Source organism: Oratosquilla oratoria, chromosome 34 (assembly GCF_046742065.1).
Source record: "Oratosquilla oratoria isolate Oo_2021 chromosome 34, ASM4674206v1, whole genome shotgun sequence".
Taxonomy (NCBI): domain Eukaryota; kingdom Metazoa; phylum Arthropoda; class Malacostraca; order Stomatopoda; family Squillidae; genus Oratosquilla; species Oratosquilla oratoria.
In genome coordinates this window covers 18,616,362-18,639,464 of record NC_134810.1, presented here as the reverse complement: position 1 = coordinate 18,639,464, position 23,103 = coordinate 18,616,362, and the positions used below count along the sequence as shown (strand labels likewise).

The 23,103-nt window shown below is 36.9% G+C and overlaps 1 protein-coding gene across 1 annotated transcript in view; it reads left to right on the top strand.

The window, feature by feature from the left end:
• Positions 1-1,446: 1,446 nt before the first annotated feature.
• The window catches only part of lds (transcription termination factor lodestar), a 109,076-nt gene continuing 87,419 nt past the window's right edge, over positions 1,447-23,103 (top strand). The window contains exons 1-2 of the mRNA XM_076173191.1: positions 1,447-1,607; positions 22,676-22,875. Of these exons, the coding sequence (XP_076029306.1) occupies positions 1,605-1,607; positions 22,676-22,875 (203 nt within the window). The 5' untranslated portion in view covers positions 1,447-1,604. The remainder of the gene's footprint in view (positions 1,608-22,675; positions 22,876-23,103) is intronic.

Here is a 23,103-nt window from a genome sequence, read left to right as displayed (position 1 = left end):
AGGGCTTCCAGGGCAACCACAGAGCTGAAAACTACCAGCAGCTGGTGCAAGATCTGGTAAAGGCTTTTGGCGTCTTGGGATGCAGGATGTCCCTTAAACCTCATATGCTGGATGCTCATCTGGACAAATTCAAGGGCAATATGGGCGCTTACTCAGAAGAACAAGGCGAGCGACTCCATCAAGATGTGAAGGAGATAGAGCGAAGGCACCAGGGCTACTACAATGAGAAAATGATGGGGAACTATATCTGGGAACTGGTGCGGGAGTACGACGCAAATCCAGACTATCCAGTCATTTCTGGCGTGTTTAAATTTAGTAATTGTCGTTTGTTTTTACTTGCTTTTTTAAGCTTGTGTCATGAAATAAATATCTACTTTGTTGATTTAATTATATGAACTGATGAATTCAAAAATTGAAAAATATGAATGATAGCTTTTTTATAATATTGGGATATAACAAACCAGGAAATGACACTAAGAAACGGGGAATAAAAATGTGTTACACGGTGATTTTTGCAAGGAGTTGGTGGTCCCTGTCTCCTGTGTATCCGACCAAGATAAACAATGGATTAGGAGTCTTCTGAAAAAGGCACTGGTTGTGGATTCTCAATATTTTTGGAGAATGTTCACTTTCTCCGCTCGTGCATAGCCCTGGGTCGGTGTCCTTAATTAGGATAAATACTGGAAGAAAAGGAGTAACTATGACTATCTTATTGAGAATTACAAGAATAAACTAAAAAGCGTAATTTAGTTTTTATCGATTGCTTACAGTAAAATAGCTGCTGGCGCACCCCCTCCAATTCGTTCACGCTGAGGTGTGCGCGCGAACAAAAGCTGCAATGGAACATTTATATATATAAATATTCAAGGCGGGGCCATTTTTACACTATGAGCAAACCAAAGCTGCAGTAGACTATTATATAAAAATATCTATGGCAGGACCAATTTTACAATGTAGTCCTTTGTTTAGTGCCAATAGGGGAACTACCCAACACACCCCAATTTTTACCAAATATCTCTCGGTCCCTAGTTCTAAACAGTCTAACAAGGTTAAGAAAATTGATATAATGCTTGGTAAATCCTCTAAAATTGTCAATTGACCCCCGTAAACTGGTTATGGGTTGTCGTGATTATTCATATGAAATGGAATCAAGAAATTACATTAAAGCGAAAAAATATCTTACTTTAGATTCTATTTAAGATTGTTGGTATTATCATATCATTACTTCATTACTTAACTTTTGGTCAAAATAACCTCGAATATTTAACGACATTCGTGATCGTATATATGAATTATCTTTATCATCTAATCTATTTTTATAAGAAAATAATTAATCTATTCGTATATTATATCTAGATTCATTAGTTCTGATTATATGATGAAAGCAAACACATCAAATTGATGTTTACATTACTATAGATACTCATTTGTTCCCTTTCACAACTTCCCGTAAGTTCCCGACTGGTTCAAAACATAGAGTTGTTGTTTTGAAGTAAGCATGCAGGGAAGTGACAAATAAAAGGGAATACGTCCCGTTATATCCTTGAACCAGAACACACTTTAACCTGAATAGAGAATCCAGTCTATAATTGAAATTAGACAGTATGGTAAGCATTGAATAACATTGTAATTGTTGTACTTGTGTTTATTTAGGTCAGTGGTTCTCAATCTTGGGGCACTGGCCCCCAAGGAAGGGAGCCATGACAAGAATTTAAAGGGGCCATAGGCTGCTGTTACAGATTATACATTTCTATATAATGTGAGGAATCTGAATATAAAGAAAATCTATCAATTATAAGATAGATATTATAATTATTGTCAACAGAGAGTAAAAGCAAAAGGTTTCTCTTCAACATTCAAACATGTACATAACATTAAATCATTGTCACTGTGATTGTTACTTGTATTATTTATTTAATTTTTGAAAGTATATAATTGTTTTCCAGCCTCAGATGCAATTCTTATCTATATCATTGGATAGCTTTTAAGATTTATAATTCTTATCATTTTTAACTCCCATGAATTAGTACAACAAATTAATAGTCATGTCAGTAGCGATTTTAAATTTTTAAAGATTTAGTGGGTTTTTGGAAAGGGCTGTGGTGAATAGCACAACTGCACCTAGTATAACCTAACCAAACCAAGTCTAACCAGGTAATTATAAAGATATATTCCAGGGAAAAAAATCTGTCCCATTGGCATTACTTTCTATTTGTCGCCAGCATTCTCGTATACTACATGTCACAAGTCACCATATGGACAGTGATGCTGGTCACCCTTAGGGGAATAGAGCTTGGGTGAAGAAAGCATGGCAAAGCGTTTCCTCTTTGTGGACATTGATGAATAAATATCTGGCCAAATACTGAAAGAGGAATTTGCCTCGTATCCCAGACCACTTCATCCACTCCTTAATGTCTCTTTAAGGTATGAATGTGCTACCCACAGTAAGAAAAAAATAAAGAAATAAAAAAAAATAAAGAATTGCTATTGATGATACTATTAATTTGTGGTACTTATTCATGGATGCTGGATAGAGAAAATCACTAAAAAGCTGGCACTGCCCAAGAATTGATCCTGGGACCTCTCTTTGTCTGGGCAGGCATGGTTACCAATTATACTATGATTGCCTTTAGTGATCTCTCGCACATCTTCCTTTCCTGGGCCTCTGCCAGTCCGGGAATGTGCACTGTTTGGGGATCCTGCTCACTGTGCCATGTTGGGTAGAGAGTATCACAGAAAAGCTGGCACCATCTGGGAATCATAGTTCATACCTAGGACCTACCACTGACCAAGCAGGTGTGCTTACAGAATACACCATGGTCACCTCTAGTGACCACTCACACAACTGAGCTGAAAATACTCAGAATGACAATAGCTATCTGATGTTATAGATCAGAATTGTATCTGTGAGACTGGCAAACAACTTTATAAGTGTGTGTGTGTATATATATATATATATATATATATATGTATATATATATATATATATATATATATATACATATATTTCTTGGGCACAGATTTTCACGTAAACAATTTTGATTGAAGTCAACTGCGCTAATAGCTTTGGCTATTTTGAGATCCAACTTCTTCAGTTTGAAGAATACCTTTTTGTTTCCATAGTTCAAAGTATGAACAAAATCATTCATGATGTCAATCCCATGGATAAGGAGGTGTAGAGATAGGCGCTGATGAATGCCGAAAAATATAATAATACTATGTAACAGTACAAAAAGCTGTTGACACTGACACTGAAAACTTATAAGGTCTACTTTGGATGAAGAGTAGGTGAAGAATGATGCATAATGGCTGACCGTCACACTTTATGAAGCTGAGAACTTTGGGAATTAGGAGAGGTCACCAAAGATCCCTAGGTGAGGTCACTGGAGGTCAGGAAGGTCCTAGATGAGGTCACTGGGGTAAGACATGGTCCCAGGAAGTCTCTAGGCAAGGTCACAAGGGAAGGCGGTGATGGAGGAAGTCTCTGGGTGAGATCACTGGACGAAGTAGGCGAGGTTGAACAGTTGAAAGGAGTCTCTGGGTGATGACCTTCCTTATCCCTCCCAGTGACCTCACCCAGGGACTCTTTTCAACCTCGCCTACTTCACCAAGTGATCTCACCCAGAGTCTTCTTTCGTCACCGCCTTCCCTTGTGACCTCGCCTAGAGACTTCCTGGGACCTTGTCTTACCCCAGTGACCTCACCTAGGACCTTCCTTTCCCCCAGTGACCTCACCTCCTACTTCCCAAATTTCTTGGCTTCATAAAGTATGATGGTCAGACATTATGCATTATTCTTCACCTACTCTTCATCAAAAGTAAACATTATAGCCATCAGAGTTGTAGTTCTCACCCTTAAGAAGCCTCTGTAAGAGGCGAATAAACTTAAGTTTTAGGTGTCAGTGTCAACAGCTTTTTGTACTGTTATGGAGTATTATTATATTTTTTGCCATTCATCAGCGCCTATCTCTACACCTATTTATCCATGGGATTGACATCATGAATGATTTTGTTCATACTTTGAACTATAGAAACAAAAAGGTATTCTTCAAACTGAAGAAGTTGGATCTCAAAATAGCCAAAGCTATTAGCGCAGTTGACTTTAATCAAATATATAAATATATATATATATATATATATATATATGTATCTATATATATATATATATATATATATATATATACAGCCAAAGCTATTAGCACAGTTGACTTTAATCAAATATATATATATGTGTGTGTGTATATATATATATATATATATATATATATATATGAATGATTTTGTGCCTACATTGAACTAGGGAAACAAAAAATTATTCTTCAAACTGAAGAGGCTGGATTTCAAAATAGCCAAACCTATTAGCGCAGTTGACTTTAATCAGAATATATATATATATATATATATATATTATATATATATATATATATATGTATATATATATGTATATATACATATATATATATGTGTGTGTGTGTGTGTGTATATATATATACAGATGCTCCTCAACTTACGTTTTAGTTACGTTCTGAACGGCCGAACGTAACGTGAAAATGAACATAAGTTGTTACTGTACGTTCCAATAATGTATGACCGTTCATACTGTACTATACATCTATAAATTCTCTTACTGTATCTTATAAAACACCCCTAAATCATTAATTATAAACATAACATTGTAAAATAATAACATTAATTTCAAATAAATTAAATTCAAGCAACAAAGTGAGATGGTGGAGGAGAAGGAGGAGGAGGAGGCAAGGCACGTTCAGTCTGTCGTTTGTGCCATGTAAACAATGGATGCAGCGTCATGCGTAAGTATCGTTTGAACATCTCGTACTACGGAGAGCGTGCTAAACTCAAAAATTCACTCAAAAAAAAATTTTTTTTTTTAGTCAGTTCAAAAGTAAAATCGAAAAAACGTAAAACGAATGAACATAAGTAGAGGAGCATCTGTATATATATATATATATATATATATATGTTTGAAAGATATAAATGGAAAAATAATTAAATGTAGAGACAAAATGGTAAAAAGAGTAGAAGAATTTTACCAAGAGCTTTACTCGTCGAAGGCCGTAGTTGAGTCAGTAAGTTCATGTGTAGACGTTAGTAGTGTACCAGAGATTACAAAGGAAGAAGTAGAATTTGCTCAAAAAACTATGAAACAAGGAAAAGCACCTGGGGAAGATGGTATATCAATAGATCTGTTGAAAGACGCAGGTAAATTAGCTCATATTAAATTAGCTCAGTTGTACATCCAGTGCTTACGTCAAGAAAGCGTTCCGGATGCGTGGTGCAATGCTATAGTGATTTTACTTCATAAAAAAGACCAGAAGGACCTTAGTAACTATCGACCGATTAGCTTGCTATCAAACATATATAAAGTATTCTCCAAGATCCTTACAAATAGACTGAGTCAAGTTTTAGATGAAAACCAACCGAGAGAACAGGCAGGCTTTAGAAGCGGATATTCAACTCTAGACCATTTGCAGGCAATAAACCAACTAATCGAGAAAACGACAGAATATAATATACCTTTGTGTTTAGCTTTTGTAGATTTCAAGAAGGCCTTTGATTCAGTAGAACAAATAGCAATACTAAACTCGCTACGCAAACAGGGTACAAACAAACAGATCGTAAGAGTTTTAGAAAAGATTTATTCGAAAGGTACCACTATAGTTCGACTACATAAAGATACAGAAAAGATAAAGATCGAGAAAGGAGTACGGCAAGGCGATACAATTTCACCCAAACTATTTACAGCTTGTTTAGAAGATATTTTCAGAAGATTGAGTTGGGAAAAGAAAGGTTTGAAGATTAATGGCGAATATTTGAACCACCTAAGATTTGCAGATGACATCATTCTTATTTCAGAAAGAGCAGAAGACTTGCAAGATATACTGAGCGATCTAAAAAAAGAAAGTATCAAAGTAGGTTTAAAAATGAATAAGAGTAAAACCAAAGTAACGTTCAACATAAAAGTTCAAAGTAAAGAGATTGGAATTGATGATGAGAGTCTTGAGGAAGTTGAAGAGTATAATTATTTAGGTCAGATGGTGAAGGTGACGAAAGATCATGATAATGAAATAAAAAGACGCATTACAATTGGTTGGAAAATGTTTGGTAAGTATAATAAAATCCTGAGAGGCTCTCTACCTTTATGTTTGAAACATAAAGTTAACAACCAATGCATTCTACCAGCAATAATCTACAGATGTGAGACTTGGAAGCTGACTAGGGCAATGGAATCAATGCTAAGGACTGCACAGAGGAGAATGGAGAGATCAATGATGGGAATAACACTGAGAGACTGAAAGAGAGCAAGTTGGGTGAGAGAGCAGACTAGAGTGAAAGATATTGTGGAGGAAGTGGAATTGGGCAGGTAAGTTGGTGCGAACGACTGATGAGCGATGGAGCAAGTGTGTTACTGAATGGACGCCGCGAGATAGGAAGCGTGGAAGAGGGAGACCAGACAGAAGGTGGAGAGACGAGATTAAGAAGTTTGCAGGAGTGACGTGGCAGAGGATGGCACGGTCGTGTGAATCATGGAATGCTATGAAGGAGGCCTTTGTTCAGCAGTGGACTCAGGATGGCTGATTTGATTGATTGATATATATACATATATATATATATATATATATACAATAGAAGCCCAATTTAACGAACTAATTCAGCCAAGGTCCAGTCCGCTAAATTGAATTTTCCGTTAAATTGTTTGAGTGAGCGTTGGTGTAACAGTGTTGCCAGAGCAGATTATAAAAATGATACGTACCTAAAAATTCCCTAGTGTACACACACACACATACAGTATATATATTATTGTAAGTGAATTATAGGCAGTACAATCGTGAATTGCAAACGAACAGCAACGTGCAGTAATTTGTTGCAACGTGTGTATGTGTGTGTGTCATGTAACAATGATATGAGCTGTCTGTGAATTTCGCGGAATATTAGTCATAGCTTCATGTTTGGTCCGATGTACATAATTCTAGCGATTAATAGGACAGGGCAGTTGGTTTTTGGATAGTGAGCGTTATTGTTGTGTTGCAGAAAACGTAGTTCGTTGTTATAGAAGTGTTTTTCGTGGTGATTACTCTCGCGTACTGATTTTGAATTTTCCCATCAACTTACTGTTTCATTATTTTGTTTTCCAATTATACCATCTATTTCTACTTGAATATATTTCTGCTACAATTATACTTTATACATATACTGAATTATATATTGTATATATATTATAGTATATATATATATATATATATTTATATACTTCGAAAGTACTAAATTATAAATTTTTCCTTGACTCTACCACCACAATCTGGTAACATTGGACTCTTAGACACGCATGTGGCCAGTTGACGGAAAATGCTCAACTTAGCTTACCGTTCCCGCTAAATTGAGCTATTTCCATAGACGCGCGTCTGGCCAGCTAGCGGAAAATGGTCAACTTTGCGGACCATTTCCGCTAAGTTGAGCATTTTCGTTATTGGTATTTGCAGTTCGCTAATTTGAGCTTCCGCTAAATTGAGATTTGTTAAATCGGGCTTCTACTGTGTATATATATATATATATATATATATATATATATATATATATATATTTATATACATACATATACCAAAGGCTCTTTCCCCCCTTACATGGGGGGTAGCCAAAAGGAAAAAGGCATAGAAATCACTCCCACCTATTTCATTTCCCATATATTCCACTCCCCTCCACCCTCCTCCCTCCCTCCTCTCTTGGCACCTCCTGGATGATGGGTCATCCCTGCATCCTGTTCACTGCCCTGGGTCAGATGCAGTGTCGCAAGATGCAGCACATCCACAGCAAGGCCACTCCATAAATGTATCTCTAATCACAGGGACCCATTCAGTGTTGTACACACACACACACACACACACACACACACACACACTTCAGCGAATGGACGGCTTGGATGACGTTCTGAAGAAAACTGAAGTCTGTGGAACCCAACGCAAAGAGAAGTGCCTAGTGTTTTTGCAGGGTGGGGGGGAAATTGCTCGTGGAGTAGTGGGAACGTAGGGAAAGAGGAAAAGGGGAGGGATTACTGAGGGAAATGGAAGGAAATGAGGAGGGAGTAGACTTTGACCAGCCAGACAAGCGGAAGGTAAACAAAAGACTTAGCGAGGATCAAATGTCTAATAAAAATGTAAAGATTAGAAGTATAGAGAGGAGCAATACAGAAGAAAGTGACGAGAATATGTTCCTGGTATTTAAAGCGGGTGGGGGGGACACAACCCCCCCCCGACTGATAAGACTAGAGGAGAGAGTTGATAAGGTGATTGAGGACTTGGAGCGTAAGTTAGGTAACGTAGACTCCATTTTTAAAAGAATTGAAAGGTTGGAACAACTAGAGAAGGCTAACAGAAACTTAACTGAAGAAATAGAGGACCTAAAAAGACAGTTAGGAAATGTAAAGGAGGAGAATGAGAAATTGAAGAAGAATAGTAATGAAAACAGAGAGAAATAGCTACAGAAGCTAAAAATTGGAGAATAACTCAAGAAGGGAATAAGGTTTCATTCACTGACATAGTCAAACAGCAATTGAAAGAACATAATGAAGACTCAGTTATTAAAGTGATGAGACAGAAGGAGAATATAGTAAGAGAATTAGCTGACAAAAAGAAATGTATAATTATATTAGGAATGGAAGAGAAACATAACCCAGATAGAACTGCAAGAATCAAGGAGGAAAATGAAAGAGTAAGCAGTTTACTAAAATTAGTCCAGGAAGATGAACCAGAAATTATAAAGGAAATTGAGGAAAAATTCAGACTCGGAAAATATAGTACAGATAAGACCAGACCAATTAAGATTAAATTCAGGTCACAAACAACAGCAGAGAAAATTCTATCCAAGACAGGGAAACTAGCAACAAATGATCAATATAAAAAGGTATGGATAAAAAGAGAAATGAATAAGGAGGAAAGAGAGGCAGAAAAGCAGAAAAGAATTGAAGCTAAGGCAAAAAACGAGGAAAGAACGGAGTCAGAGAAAGAGAGATTCTATTGGAGAGTAGTGAACATGAAAATAAAGCAGTTCGACATACTAAAGAAAAACATAAGGGAAACAGAGAACACAATGGAAGTGGCAGAAAACTAAGAGTGTCTTACACAAATATAGATGGATTGATAACAGGATTGAATGAACTGAATGATTATTTGAAAGAAAAAGAACCGGACATAATGGGAATTGTAGAAACAAAATTAAAAGGCCCACTACCACCCAACAGTGTAGGACATGATACATACAATTATTGGATTAGAAACAGAGAGAAAAAACAAGGGGGTGGAGTTATGTTCCTGACTAAGAAGGATATAAACGTGAAAGGTGTCATATATGGAAAGAATACAGTAGAGATGATTATGATAGAAGTGGAAGACCGAGATAAGAAGAGCAGAAAATTTGTGATCAATTATGTGCCTCCGAAAACAGCCTCATGGGAGGAGAGTGAACATAAAAGTATGTTAGAGGACACAAAGATAGCATTAACTAAAATAATGGAAGACGGAGGAAGAATAGTTATGATGGGCGACTTTAATTGCAAAGAAATCTGCTGGGAAGAAATGACAGTAAAGAGTGGTGATGACTCATGGGGAAATGCTCTACTTGAGATGATTACTGACCATTCAATGACACAATGGATACAAGAGAACACTAGGTATAGAAATGAAGAAGAACCATCGAGGCTAGACTTAATAATTACATCTGAACCTAGAATAGTGGACAAGATTGAATATAAAACACCAATAGGTAAAAGTGACCACATATTGATTGAACTGGAACTTAATGAAGAAAAATATATGAAAAGAAATGAACAATATAGAAAAGGAAGAATGATGTATGAAAAAACAAACTTTGATAAAATAAGAGAATTCTTCCAACAAGAAAACTGGGAAGAAATATACAAAGAAGAAACATCAGTGGAAGAGAAATGGAATATTTTGACAAAAATTTACAAAAAAGGAGTGGAAAAGTATGTCCCAAGACAAAAACAAGAAAAAGAATATGTAAAATGCTGGTACAACAAAAGTTGTAGGGAGTTAAAGGACAAAAGAGACAAAGCCTGGACCAGATGGAAAAAAGACAGAAGACCTGAAAAATGGAAAATATATACTGGTTATAGAAATGAATATGTACAAAAGTGCAGAGAGGAAAAAAGAAAATATGAAAAAGATGTTATAGAAAAGTGTAAAGATCAACCAAAACTATTCTACAGATTTGTAAACAATAAACTGAAAAACAAACAAGACTTAGAGAAATTAAGACAAGGAGGAGTTGAATACACTGAGGAAATGGAAATGGCAGAAATTATGAACAAACATTTTAAATCAGTGTTTACAAGGGAAAATATACAACCTGAAGAGATTGAGTGGAAGGAAAAAGTCCCCCCTATGGAAGAAATAGAAGTAACAAAGAATGAAATATTGACACACTTGGGTAATTTTGATGTCAGAAAATCGCATGGGCCAGATGAAATAGCAAACTGGATTCTGAAAGAATGCAGGAATGAACTGGCAGACAAAATACATAGCATAATAAGCAGTTCCTTAAAAGAAGGAAAAGTTCCAGAAGATTGGAAAAAAGCAAATATAGTACCTATATATAAAGGAGGAAATAAAGAAGAACCTACCAACTATAGACCAGTCTCTCTAACAAGTACAATAGCAAAAATATGTGAAAGAATTATCAAAAGTAGATGGGTAAAATACTTGGAAAAAAACAACGTACTAAATCCAAGGCAATTTGGATTCAGACAAGGACGATCATGCGTCACCAATTTAATATGTTTCTATTCAAGGCTAATAGATATAATACAAGAAAGAGATGGATGGGCTGATTGTGCATTTCTAGACCTAAAAAAAGCTTTTGACAAAGTACCACATAAGAAGTTGCTTAAGAAATTAGAATATGAAGGAGGAATACAAGGTAAATTGCTAAATTGGATGGAAGACTTTTTGCAAGAAAGAAAAATGAGAGTAGTGATAAGAGATCAGCACTCAAAATGGAATGAAGTAATAAGCGGTGTCCCGCAGGGAACAGTTCTGGCCCCAATAATGTTTGCTATATATATTAATGATATGGATGAAGGAATTGAAAGCTATATGAGCTTCTTTGCAGATGATGCAAAACTACTGAAAAGAGTGAAAACTGAAGAAATTGTGAATCACTACAGAGAGATCTAAATAAAGTACAAGAATGGAGTAGGAAGTGGGAGATGGAGTTCAATACAAAAAAGTGTAGTATAATGGAATTTGGAAAAAGCAAAAACAGAATAACAGGATCATATAATTTGGGAGAAGAAGGAATAAAAAAAGTAGAAAATGAGAAGGACCTGGGAGTCATTGTTATGAATAATATGTCACCTGAGAAACATATAAATAAGATTTTTGGAGAAACTTATAATTTAATAAGAACAATCAAAGTAGCATTTACATACCTGGATGAAGAAATGGTGAGGAAAATCCTAATCACCCTGATAAGACCAAGATTGGAATATGCAGCAACGATATGGTCACCAAGTACAAAAAAATGTATAAAAAAACTTGAAAGAATACAAAGAGCAATTACAAAACTGGCACCAACACTCTCAAAACTATCATATGAAGAGAGACTACAAAAACTTAAACTACAGACACTAGAGCAAAGAAGAGAGAGAGGAGATTTGATAGCTATTTACAGAATCATGAAAGGCATAGAAATTACTGATAGAGAGAATCTGATAAAATGGGATGACAGAAATACAAGAGGACACGGAAAGAAAATAAAAAAAGACAGCTATAGAAGAGATTTTAAAAAGAACAGCTTTCCTCACAGAGCAATAGACAGTTGGAACAAGTTAGATGAGAAAGTGGTGTGTGCAAAAACAATACATGAATTTAAAAATAGTTTAGATAAAATGAGATATGAAGACGGGACCCCACGAGCATAGCTCCCCTTCCCGTAAAATACAACTAGGTAAATACAACTAGGTAAATACACACTTCAGCGAATGGACGGCTTGGATGACGTTCTGAAGAAAACTGAAGTCTGTGGAACCCAACGCAAAGAGAAGTGCCTAGTGTTTTTGCAGGGTGGGGGGGAAATTGCTCGTGGAGTAGTGGGAACGTAGGGAAAGAGGAAAAGGGGAGGGATTACTGAGGGAAATGGAAGGAAATGAGGAGGGAGTAGACTTGGCCCAGCCAGACAAGCGGAAGGTAAACAAAAGACTGAGTGAAGATGACATGTCTAATAAAAATGTAAAGATTAGAAGTATAGAGAGGAGCAATACAGAAGAAAGTGACGAGAATATGTTCCAGGGATTTAAAGAGGGTGGGGGGGACACAACCCCCGCCCCCCGACTGATAAGACTAGAGGAGAGAGTTGATAAGGTGATCGAGGACTTGGAGCGTAAGTTAGGTAACGTAGACTCCATTTTCCAGAGAATTGAAAGGTTGGAACAACTAGAGAAGGCTAACAGAAACTTAACTGAAGAAATAGAGGACCTAAAAAGACAGTTAGGAAATGTAAAGGAGGAGAATGAGAAATTGAAGAAGAATAGTAATGAAAACAGAGAGAAAATAGCTACAGAAGCTAAAAATTGGAGAATAACTCAAGAAGGGAATAAGGTTTCATTCACTGACATAGTCAAACAGCAATTGAAAGAACATAATGAAGACTCAGTTATTAAAGTGATGAGACAGAAGGAGAATATAGTAAGAGAATTAGCTGACAAAAAGAAATGTATAATTATATTAGGAATGGAAGAGAAACATAACCCAGATAGAACCGCAAGAATCAAGGAGGAAAATGAAAGAGTAAGCAGTTTATTAAAATTAGTCCAGGAAGATGAACCAGAAATTATAAAGGAAATCGAGGAAAAATTCAGACTCGGAAAATATAGTACAGATAAGACCAGACCAATTAAGATTAAATTCAGGTCACAAACAACGGCAGAGAAAATTCTATCCAAGACAGGGAAACTAGCAACAAATGATCAATATAAAAAGGTATGGATAAAAAGAGAAATGAATAAGGAGGAAAGAGAGGCAGAAAAGCAGAAAAGAATTGAAGCTAAGGCAAAAAACGAGGAAAGAACGGAGTCAGAGAAAGAGAGATTCTATTGGAGAGTAGTGAACATGAAAATAAAGCAGTTCGACATACTAAAGAAAAACATAAGGGAAACAGAGAATTCAATGGAAGTGGCAGAAAACTAAGAGTGTCTTACACAAATATAGATGGATTGATAACAGGATTGAATGAACTGAATGATTATTTGAAAGAAAAAGAACCGGACATAATGGGAATTGTAGAAACAAAATTAAAAGGCCCACTACCACCCAACAGTGTAGGACATGATACATACAATTATTGGATTAGAAACAGAGAGAAAAAACAAGGGGGTGGAGTTATGTTCCTGACTAAGAAGGGTATAAACGTGAAAGGTGTCATATATGGAAAGAATACAGTAGAGATGATTATGATAGAAGTGGAAGACCGAGATAAGAAGAGCAGAAAATTTGTGATCAATTATGTGCCTCCGAAAACAGCCTCATGGGAGGAGAGTGAACATAAAAGTATGTTAGAGGACACAAAGATAGCATTAACTAAAATAATGGAAGACGGAGGAAGAATAGTTATGATGGGCGACTTTAATTGCAAAGAAATCTGCTGGGAAGAAATGACAGTAAAGAGTGGTGATGACTCATGGGGAAATGCTCTACTTGAGATGATTACTGACCATTCAATGACACAATGGATACAAGAGAACACTAGGTATAGAAATGAAGAAGAACCATCGAGGCTAGACTTAATAATTACATCTGAACCTAGAATAGTGGACAAGATTGAATATAAAACACCAATAGGTAAAAGTGACCACATATTGATTGAACTGGAACTTAATGAAGAAAAATATATGAAAAGAAATGAACAATATAGAAAAGGAAGAATGATGTATGAAAAAACAAACTTTGATAAAATAAGAGAATTCTTCCAACAAGAAAACTGGGAAGAAATATACAAAGAAGAAACAACAGTGGAAGAGAAATGGAATATTTTGACAAAAATTTACAAAAAAGGAGTGGAAAAGTATGTCCCAAGACAAAAACAAGAAAAAGAATATGTAAAATGCTGGTACAACAAAAGTTGTAGGGAGTTAAAGGACAAAAGAGACAAAGCCTGGACCAGATGGAAAAAAGACAGAAGACCTGAAAAATGGAAAATATATACTGGTTATAGAAATGAATATGTACAAAAGTGCAGAGAGGAAAAAAGAAAATATGAAAAAGATGTTATAGAAAAGTGTAAAGATCAACCAAAACTATTCTACAGATTTGTAAACAATAAACTGAAAAACAAACAAGACTTAGAGAAATTAAGACAAGGAGGAGTTGAATACACTGAGGAAATGGAAATGGCAGAAATTATGAACAAACATTTTAAATCAGTGTTTACAAGGGAAAATATACAACCTGAAGAGATTGAGTGGAAGGAAAAAGTCCCCCCTATGGAGGAAATAGAAGTAACAAAGAATGAAATATTGACACACTTGGGTAATTTTGATGTCAGAAAATCGCATGGGCCAGATGAAATAGCAAACTGGATTCTGAAATAATGCAGGAATGAACTGGCAGACAAAATACATAGCATAATAAGCAGTTCCTTAAAAGAAGGAAAAGTTCCAGAAGATTGGAAAAAAGCAAATATAGTACCTATATATAAAGGAGGAAATAAAGAAGAACCTACCAACTATAGACCAGTCTCTCTAACAAGTACAATAGCAAAAATATGTGAAAGAATTATCAAAAGTAGATGGGTAAAATACTTGGAAAAAAACAACGTACTAAATCCAAGGCAATTTGGATTCAGACAAGGACGATCATGCGTCACCAATTTAATATGTTTCTATTCAAGGCTAATAGATATAATACAAGAAAGAGATGGATGGGCTGATTGTGCATTTCTAGACCTAAAAAAAGCTTTTGACAAAGTACCACATAAGAAGTTGCTTAAGAAATTAGAATATGAAGGAGGAATACAAGGTAAATTGCTAAATTGGATGGAAGACTTTTTGCAAGAAAGAAAAATGAGAGTAGTGATAAGAGATCAGCACTCAAAATGGAATGAAGTAATAAGCGGTGTCCCGCAGGGAACAGTTCTGGCCCCAATAATGTTTGCTATATATATTAATGATATGGATGAAGGAATTGAAAGCTATATGAGCTTCTTTGCAGATGATGCAAAATTACTGAAAAGAGTGAAAACTGAAGAAAATTGTGAATCACTACAGAGAGATCTAAATAAAGTACAAGAATGGAGTAGGAAGTGGGAGATGGAGTTCAATACAAAAAAGTGTAGTATAATGGAATTTGGAAAAAGCAAAAACAGAATAACAGGATCATATAATTTGGGAGAAGAAGGAATAAAAAAAGTAGAAAATGAGAAGGACCTGGGAGTCATTGTTATGAATAATATGTCACCTGAGAAACATATAAATAAGATTTTTGGAGAAACTTATAATTTAATAAGAACAATCAAAGTGGCATTTACATACCTGGATGAAGAAATGGTGAGGAAAATCCTAATCACCCTGATAAGACCAAGATTGGAATATGCAGCAACGATATGGTCACCAAGTACAAAAAAATGTATAAAAAAACTTGAAAGAATACAAAGAGCAATTACAAAACTGGCACCAACACTCTCAAAACTATCATATGAAGAGAGACTACAAAAACTTAAACTACAGACACTAGAGCAAAGAAGAGAGAGAGGAGATTTGATAGCTATTTACAGAATCATGAAAGGCATAGAAATTACTGATAGAGAGAATCTGATAAAATGGGATGACAGAAATACAAGAGGACACGGAAAGAAAATAAAAAAAGACAGCTATAGAAGAGATTTTAAAAAGAACAGCTTTCCTCACAGAGCAATAGACAGTTGGAACAAGTTAGATGAGAAAGTGGTGTGTGCAAAAACAATACATGAATTTAAAAATAGTTTAGATAAAATGAGATATGAAGACGGGACCCCACGAGCATAGCTCCCCTTCCCGTAAAATACAACTAGGTAAATACAACTAGGTAAATACACACATATATATATATACATCATATATATATTCCTAGTTGTATTTTACGTGAAGAGAGCTATGCTACTAGTGACCCACTTTTGTATCTTTTGTCCTCTTATGTTTCTCTTGTCCCAATTTAACAAGTCCTTTCTATCGAGTATTTCTGTGCCCTTCATGATTCTATAGATGGTCAGTAGGTCGCCTCTTCTTTGCTCAAAAGTCAGTAACTCCAATTTAGCCAGTCTCTCTTCATATGTGTGTATTTACTTAATTGAATTTTACGGGAAGGGGAGCTATGCTCGTGGTGTCCTGTCTTCATATCTCATTTTATCTAAACTGTTTTTAAATTCATGTATTGTTTTTGCACACACCACTTTCTCATCTAACTTGTTCCAAATGTCTATTACTCTGTGGGGAAAGCTGTTCTTTTTCAGATCTCTTCTATAACTATCTTTCTTGATTCTCTTTCCGTGTTCTCCTCTTGTATTTCTACTATCTCATCTACATTTGATAATTCTCTCACAAGTTTTTGCTATTGTACTTGTCTGGGGTATTGGCTGCTTGTTATTGTGGCAAAGTAGCATGCACTTGATACTTTAGGGTCTATATGGGGCACCCCTACAGACCAGAGCCACACATCATTTTGTCAATGATAGAGGAAAACTCTGTTCATAGAGAAATGATGACACTTTTATACTACGACTGTCCCTCCGTTATGCTGTTCCCCAACCCCTTGTTGCTGTCCTGTACCATTTCTCTGAGTATTCTTTTTCTGTGGTGGGGGAAAAGAATACTGCCACCAAGTTTTTCCACTTGGATCATAAGAGGTGAGAAGAAAGGGACGGGGATTGGGACTAGGCATCCTTCTCCTTGTAGCCCCACAGGGGACATTCCTAAACAAAAAAGAGAAGGCATAAGAGAGTCTGGGAGTTTTCAGACCAGCACCCTAAGGTTTGGGTCTTTTAATGTGCGTGGATGTGGTACAGATGAGAGTAAAAGGGAAGAGATAGGTAGTATGTTTGTGAGAAGAAAGATGAATGTGTTGGTTTTGAGTGAAACTAAGTTGAAAGGAAAGGGTGTAAGGGAGTGTAAGTGGGAGGTTATCAGGAGTGAAGAGAGGGCGAGGGAGGGAAGGGGTGGCTATTCTAGTAAGTGAAGAGATAGGTAAACGGGTGGTGGAGTGGAAGGAGGTTTCCTCAAGGATAATGTGGATGAAGGTGAAACTGGGAAAGGAGATGTGGGTCTTTGTAAGTGCATATGGGCCTGGCAGTGAGAAGAGTGTAGAAGAAAGGGAGGCCTTTTGGATAGATTTAAATGAGTGCATAGAGGGTTTAGGAAGAAATGTAAATGTAATAGTACTGGGAGACCTTAATGCTAGTGTAGGAAATGGTCCAATTGATGGAGTGGTTGGGAAATGTGGAGTTCCAGGAAAGAATCGTAGTGGAGAGTTGATGGTGGAAATGTGTCTAGAAAGAGAGTTGATGGTAGCAAATACAGTGTTTCGGAAGAAAGTCAAGCATAAGTACACATGGGAGAGGGTGGTGGATGGAAGGGTGGTAGATAGAGTGCTAATGGATTATGTTGTGGTAAATAGGATTATGATAGGAAGAGTTAAGGATGTACATGTGCTAAGGGGAGAGGGCGGGGGAATATCAGATCATTTTTTGGTGGAAGGTAAGTTGAGAGTGGAGGATAGATGGAGAAGGAGGAAAGGGACAAAAGTTAGGGAGGTTCTTAGAGTGAACTCTTTGAATGAAAAGGGAAAGGAGAAGGAGTACGAAAAGAAGCTGAAGGAGGAGTGGGAGGGAGTAAAGGATAGAGTAGAGCTGGGTGTGGAGGAGGAATGGGGATGGTTCAAGGAGGGAGTCATAAAGTGTGCAAGGATGGTGTGTGGAACAAGAAGAACAGGGGGAAATAGAAGAAAGGGTAGTGAATGGTGGGATGAGGAAACAAAGAAGGTTGTAGAAGAGAAGAAGTGAGCTTTCACAGATTGGTTACAAAATAGGATGAGGGAGTCATATGAGAGGTACAAAGAAAAGAAAAGAGAAGTAAAGCAAAAGGTAAAGGAGGCAAAGAGGAGAGCAGATGTGAAATGGGGTAAGATTATGACAGAAAATTTTGAAAGTAATAAAAAGATGTTTTGGAAAGAAATTAAGAGAGGAAGAGGAGGCGAATCAAGTAGAGAAGAAAAGGTAAAAGGTGCAGATGGAGAGATGATAATGGAAGAGAAAGCAGTAAGGGGAAGATGAGCAGAGTATTTTAGGGAGTTGCTAAATGTGAAGGAGGATAGGGAAGGAAAGATAGCTGCAGTGGGAAATGCGAAGAAAATGAGAGTGATGAGTGAGGAGAATGGAGGAGAAATAAGGAAGGATGAGGTGAAGGCAGTTGTTGAGATGATGAAAGCAGGTAAGGCACCTGGTCTGGATGGATGCCATGCAGAATGTCTGAAAAAGGGAGGTAGAGTGATGGTGGACTGGCTTGTGAGGTTATTTAATGTTTGCTGGAGAGAGGGTAGAGTGCCGGAGGACTGGAGGAGTGTCTGTATAGTTCCTCTTTACAAGGGAAAAGGGGATAAGTGTGAATGTAGTAGTTTGAGAGGGATTAGCTTGTTAAGTGTAGTTGGGAAGGCTTATGGGAGGATCTTGATTGAGAGGATTAGAAGAGGAACAGTATGGATTTAGGACGGGTAGAGGTTGTGTAGATCAGATCTTTGTGGTAAGACAGATATGTGAGAAAGCTATAGGAAAGGGGAAGGATGTTTTTTGGGCTTTTATGGATCTGGAAAAGGCTTATGATAGGGTAGACAGAAAGGCACTGTGGGAGGTTATGCAGATATACGGGATAGGATGAAAGCTTCTGGGAGCTGTCAAGAGTTTTTATGAGAGTAGTAGAGCTTGTGTCAGGATTGGAAATGGAGAGAGTGAGTGGTTCGAGGTAAAGGTGGGACTTCGTCAAGGATGCGTTATGTCGCCCTGGCTGTTCAACTTGTACATGGATGGGGTAGTGCGAGAGGTAAATGCAAGGGTAGTGGGTCAGGGATTGGAGATGGTTAAAGAAAATGGAGAAAAGTGGGAGGTGAGCCAGCTGTTGTTTGCAGACGACACTGTGCTTGTGGCAGGATCGGAGGAGGGATTAAGGAAGTTGGTGGCAGAGTTTGGGAGAGTATGTGATAGAAGAAAGCTAAAGATAAATGTGGGTAAAAGTAAGGTGATGAGATGTACAAGGGGTGAAAGTGGCAGTAGACTGGAAGTGAGCATTAAGGGAGAGCGACTGGAGGAAGTGGATATTTTTAGATACTTGGGTGCAAATGTTGCGGGAAAAGGTGGAGTGAAGGTGGAGGTAGAATGTAGATTGAGAGAAGCGAGTAAATGCCTTGGTGGATTAAAGAGTGTAATGAGGAATTGACATTTGGGAATGCATGCTAATTGGAGACTGTATGAAGGAGTGATTGTACCAACAGCACTGTATGGGGCAGAAACATGGAACATAAGAGAAGAAGAGAGAAGGAGTTTGAATGTGTTTGAGATGAGGTGTCTGAGAAGTATGATGGGGGTTACTAGGCTAGATAGAGTGAGAAATGAGGAGGTGAGGAGGAGAACAGGGGTGGAAAAGGAGCTGGGAGATATGGTTGATGAAAGAATATTAGGATGGTTTGGACACATGGAAAGAATGAGTGAAGAAAGACTAGTAAAAGAGGTATGGAAGGCAGATGTGGAGGGAGTGAACATGAGGAGACGTCCTAGGATGAGGTGGATGGATGGGGTGAAGGGGGCTTTGGGGAAGAGGGGAATGTCTGTTGAGGAAGGACGGGAGAGGACAGAAGATAGGGGTGAATGGAGAATGGTTGTATATGGATGTTGTGATTGCATGAAGTGGAATGGGCGGGTGGATGGGGGGTGAGGTAGTATGTGTGAGCAAAATTTGATGCAGCCCGAAGGGATTTCTCCCCGTCCTCTCCTTTTATGGAATGGGGGGGTCGCCGATTTAATGAAGTGGCCTTGCTGTGGATGTGCTATGTCTTGCGACACTGCTTCTGACCCAGGGCAGTGGACAAGGTGCAGGGATGATCCGTCATGCAGGAGGTGCTCAGATAAGAGGGAGGGTGGAGGGGTGTGGAGTGTATTCAGGGATGGAATGGGTGGAAATGATTTTATGCCTTTTCCTTTTTGGCTACCTCCCTTGTAAGGGGGAAAAAGCCTTGGTATATGTATGTATGTACTTGTTAGAGAGACCGGTCTATAGTTAGTAGGGTCTTCTTTGTTTCCCCCTCTATATATTGGTACTGTATTTGCTCTTTTCCAGTCTTTTGGAACTTTTCCTTCTTTCAATGAACTGTTTATTAGGGTATGTATTTTGTCTGTTAGTTCGTTCCTGCATTCTCTCAAAATCCAGTTTTCTATTTCATCAGGTCCATGCGATTTTCTAACATCGAGATTACTCAAGTGTTTCATTATTTCATTCCTTGGTACTATCTCTTTCATAGGGGGGACTTTCTCCTCTAGGTTGTATGTTCTCCCTTGTAAACACTGATTTAAATTGGTTGTTCATAATTTCTGCCATGTCTATTTCCTTTGTGTATCCACTCCTTGGCGTAGTTTCTCTAATTCTTGTTTGTTTTTCAGTTTGTTGTTTACATATCTGTAAAACAGTTTTGGTTGATCTTTACATTTTTCTATGACATCTTTTTCATATTTTCTCTTTTCTTCTCTGCACACATGTACATATTCATTTCTATAACTAGTATATATTTTCCATTTTTCAGGTCTTTTGTCTTTTTTCCATTTTATCCAAGCTTTATCTCTTTTGTCTTTTACCTCCCTACATCTTTTGTTGTACCAACACTTAACATATTCTTTTTCTTGTTTTTGTCGTGGGACATACTTTTCCACTCCTTTTTTTTATTTTTTTATTTTTTTTTTTATTTTTTTTTTTTTTATAAATTTTTGTCAAAATATTCCATTTCTCTTCTACTGTTGTTTCCTCCTTGTGTATTCTTTCCCAGTCTGCTTTTTGAAAGAATTCTCTTAATTTGTCAAAATTTGTTTTTTCATGCATCAATCTTCCCTTTCTATATTGTTCTTTTTTTCATGTATTTTTCCTCATTTAGTTTCAGTTCAACCAAATATGTGGTCACTTTTACTCATTGATGTCTTATATTCAATCTTGTCCACTATTTCAGGTTCTTATGTGATTATTAGGTCCTGTCTCGATGGTTCTTCCTCATTTCTATACCTAATATTCTCTTGAATCCATTGCATCATTGTATGTTCTATAATCATACCAAGTAGTACATTTCCCCATAGGTCATCTCCACCCTTCACTGTCATCTCTTTCCAGCAGATTTCTTTACAATTAAAATCACCCATTATAACTATTCTTCCTCCATCTTCCATTATCTTATTTAGTGTTATCCTTGTGTCTTGTAACATACTTTTGTGTTCTCTCTCTTTCCACAAGGCTGTTTTAGGAGGCACATAATTTACTACAAACTTCCTGCTCTTCCCATCCCTGTCCTCCACTTCCATCATAATCATCTCTATTCTTTCCATATGTGACATTCCTCACATTTATATCCTCCTTGGTCAGGAACATAATTCCACCCCCTTGTTTTACCTCTCTGTTTCTAATCCAATAATTATATGCACCATGTCCTACACTGTTGGGTGGTAGTTGACCTTTCAATTTTGTCTCTACAATTCCCATTATGTCCAGTTCTTTTTCCTTCAGATAATCATTTGGTTCCTTCAAGCCTGTTATTAATCCATCTATATTTGTGAAAGACACTTTTAATTTTCTGTTACTTCCATTGTGTTTTCCGTTTCCCTTCTGTTTTCCTCTGCTATGAACCATTTCTTCACTTTCATATTCACTACTCTCTAAATTTTTTTATCTTTTTCTGTCTGTTCTGTTCTCATTTTTTTCTTTAGCTTCTAGTCTTTTTGTCTTCTCATCCTCTCTGTCCTCTTTATTAATTTTTCTTTTTATCCATATCTTTTGATATTGCTCACTGTCTGCTAGTTTCCCTGTTTTTGCTAAGATATTCTCTGCTGTCGTTTGTAACATGAATTTAACCTTAATTGATCTGGTCTTATCTCTATTGTATTTCCTGAGCTTATACATTCTTTTATTTGTTTCCCTATCTCTGGTTCATCTTCTTGAACCATATCTAATATATTATTTACTTTTTCCTTTTCCTCCTTTATTCTTGTAGTCTTCCAGAATTTTAACCCCTTCCATACAATGATGTCTATGTAGACATCATGAGACACAAGTGGGTGTATGAGTATGCCGGCATTGGTGTCTCGATTATATTTATTATGTAGTTGTAGCTGAGTGATCCCCATATTCTGTGAACTGGCTTGATCTTATTTTCTGTGGTTATTAATATTCAGAGTGAAAGAGAGTGAGTAATACAGTTATAACTTTATATTTTATAACCAAAGTGTTGTGATGCATCATCATACATCAGGCAGCTGATGCTGCCTGTGAGAATTTGACTTATATTGAAAATAATTTTATGGAGGCTTATGTAATGTCATATGCTACAGTTTCGGATATCCAAGGAATTACTTTACTATAGTTAACCAATTTTTTACAGGACCTGGAAGGCAACAGTCAAGTATCAGATGATGTTGACTGTTCTGTAAGTACAAATTCAACTGAAAGCTCTCCTGAAGTTATACCAGGAAGCCCTGGGTCAAGCTTTTTAGGTGACACTCCAAAGAATAGATTTAACTTGTTCAGGAGCAGAATCAGAAGCTCTAAATCATCCAGTACAACTACATCATCATCATTGAGGTAGGTGGTATATATTAGCCTATAGGAGGAAAACACAGGTGTCCAAGATTGTGGAAGTGCATTCACATATCAAACACTGAATGGATATTTATGTATTCTTTATGGAAGGGCTTGGTGGAAGAACTTTAGAAGCAGTGGGGAGTTTTAACAATGAGTGTGAAGTTTGTATGAGTATGGTAAACAAAGAAGAGTGTGTCTGAGTTAAAACTTGGTTTGATCCTTGTGTGT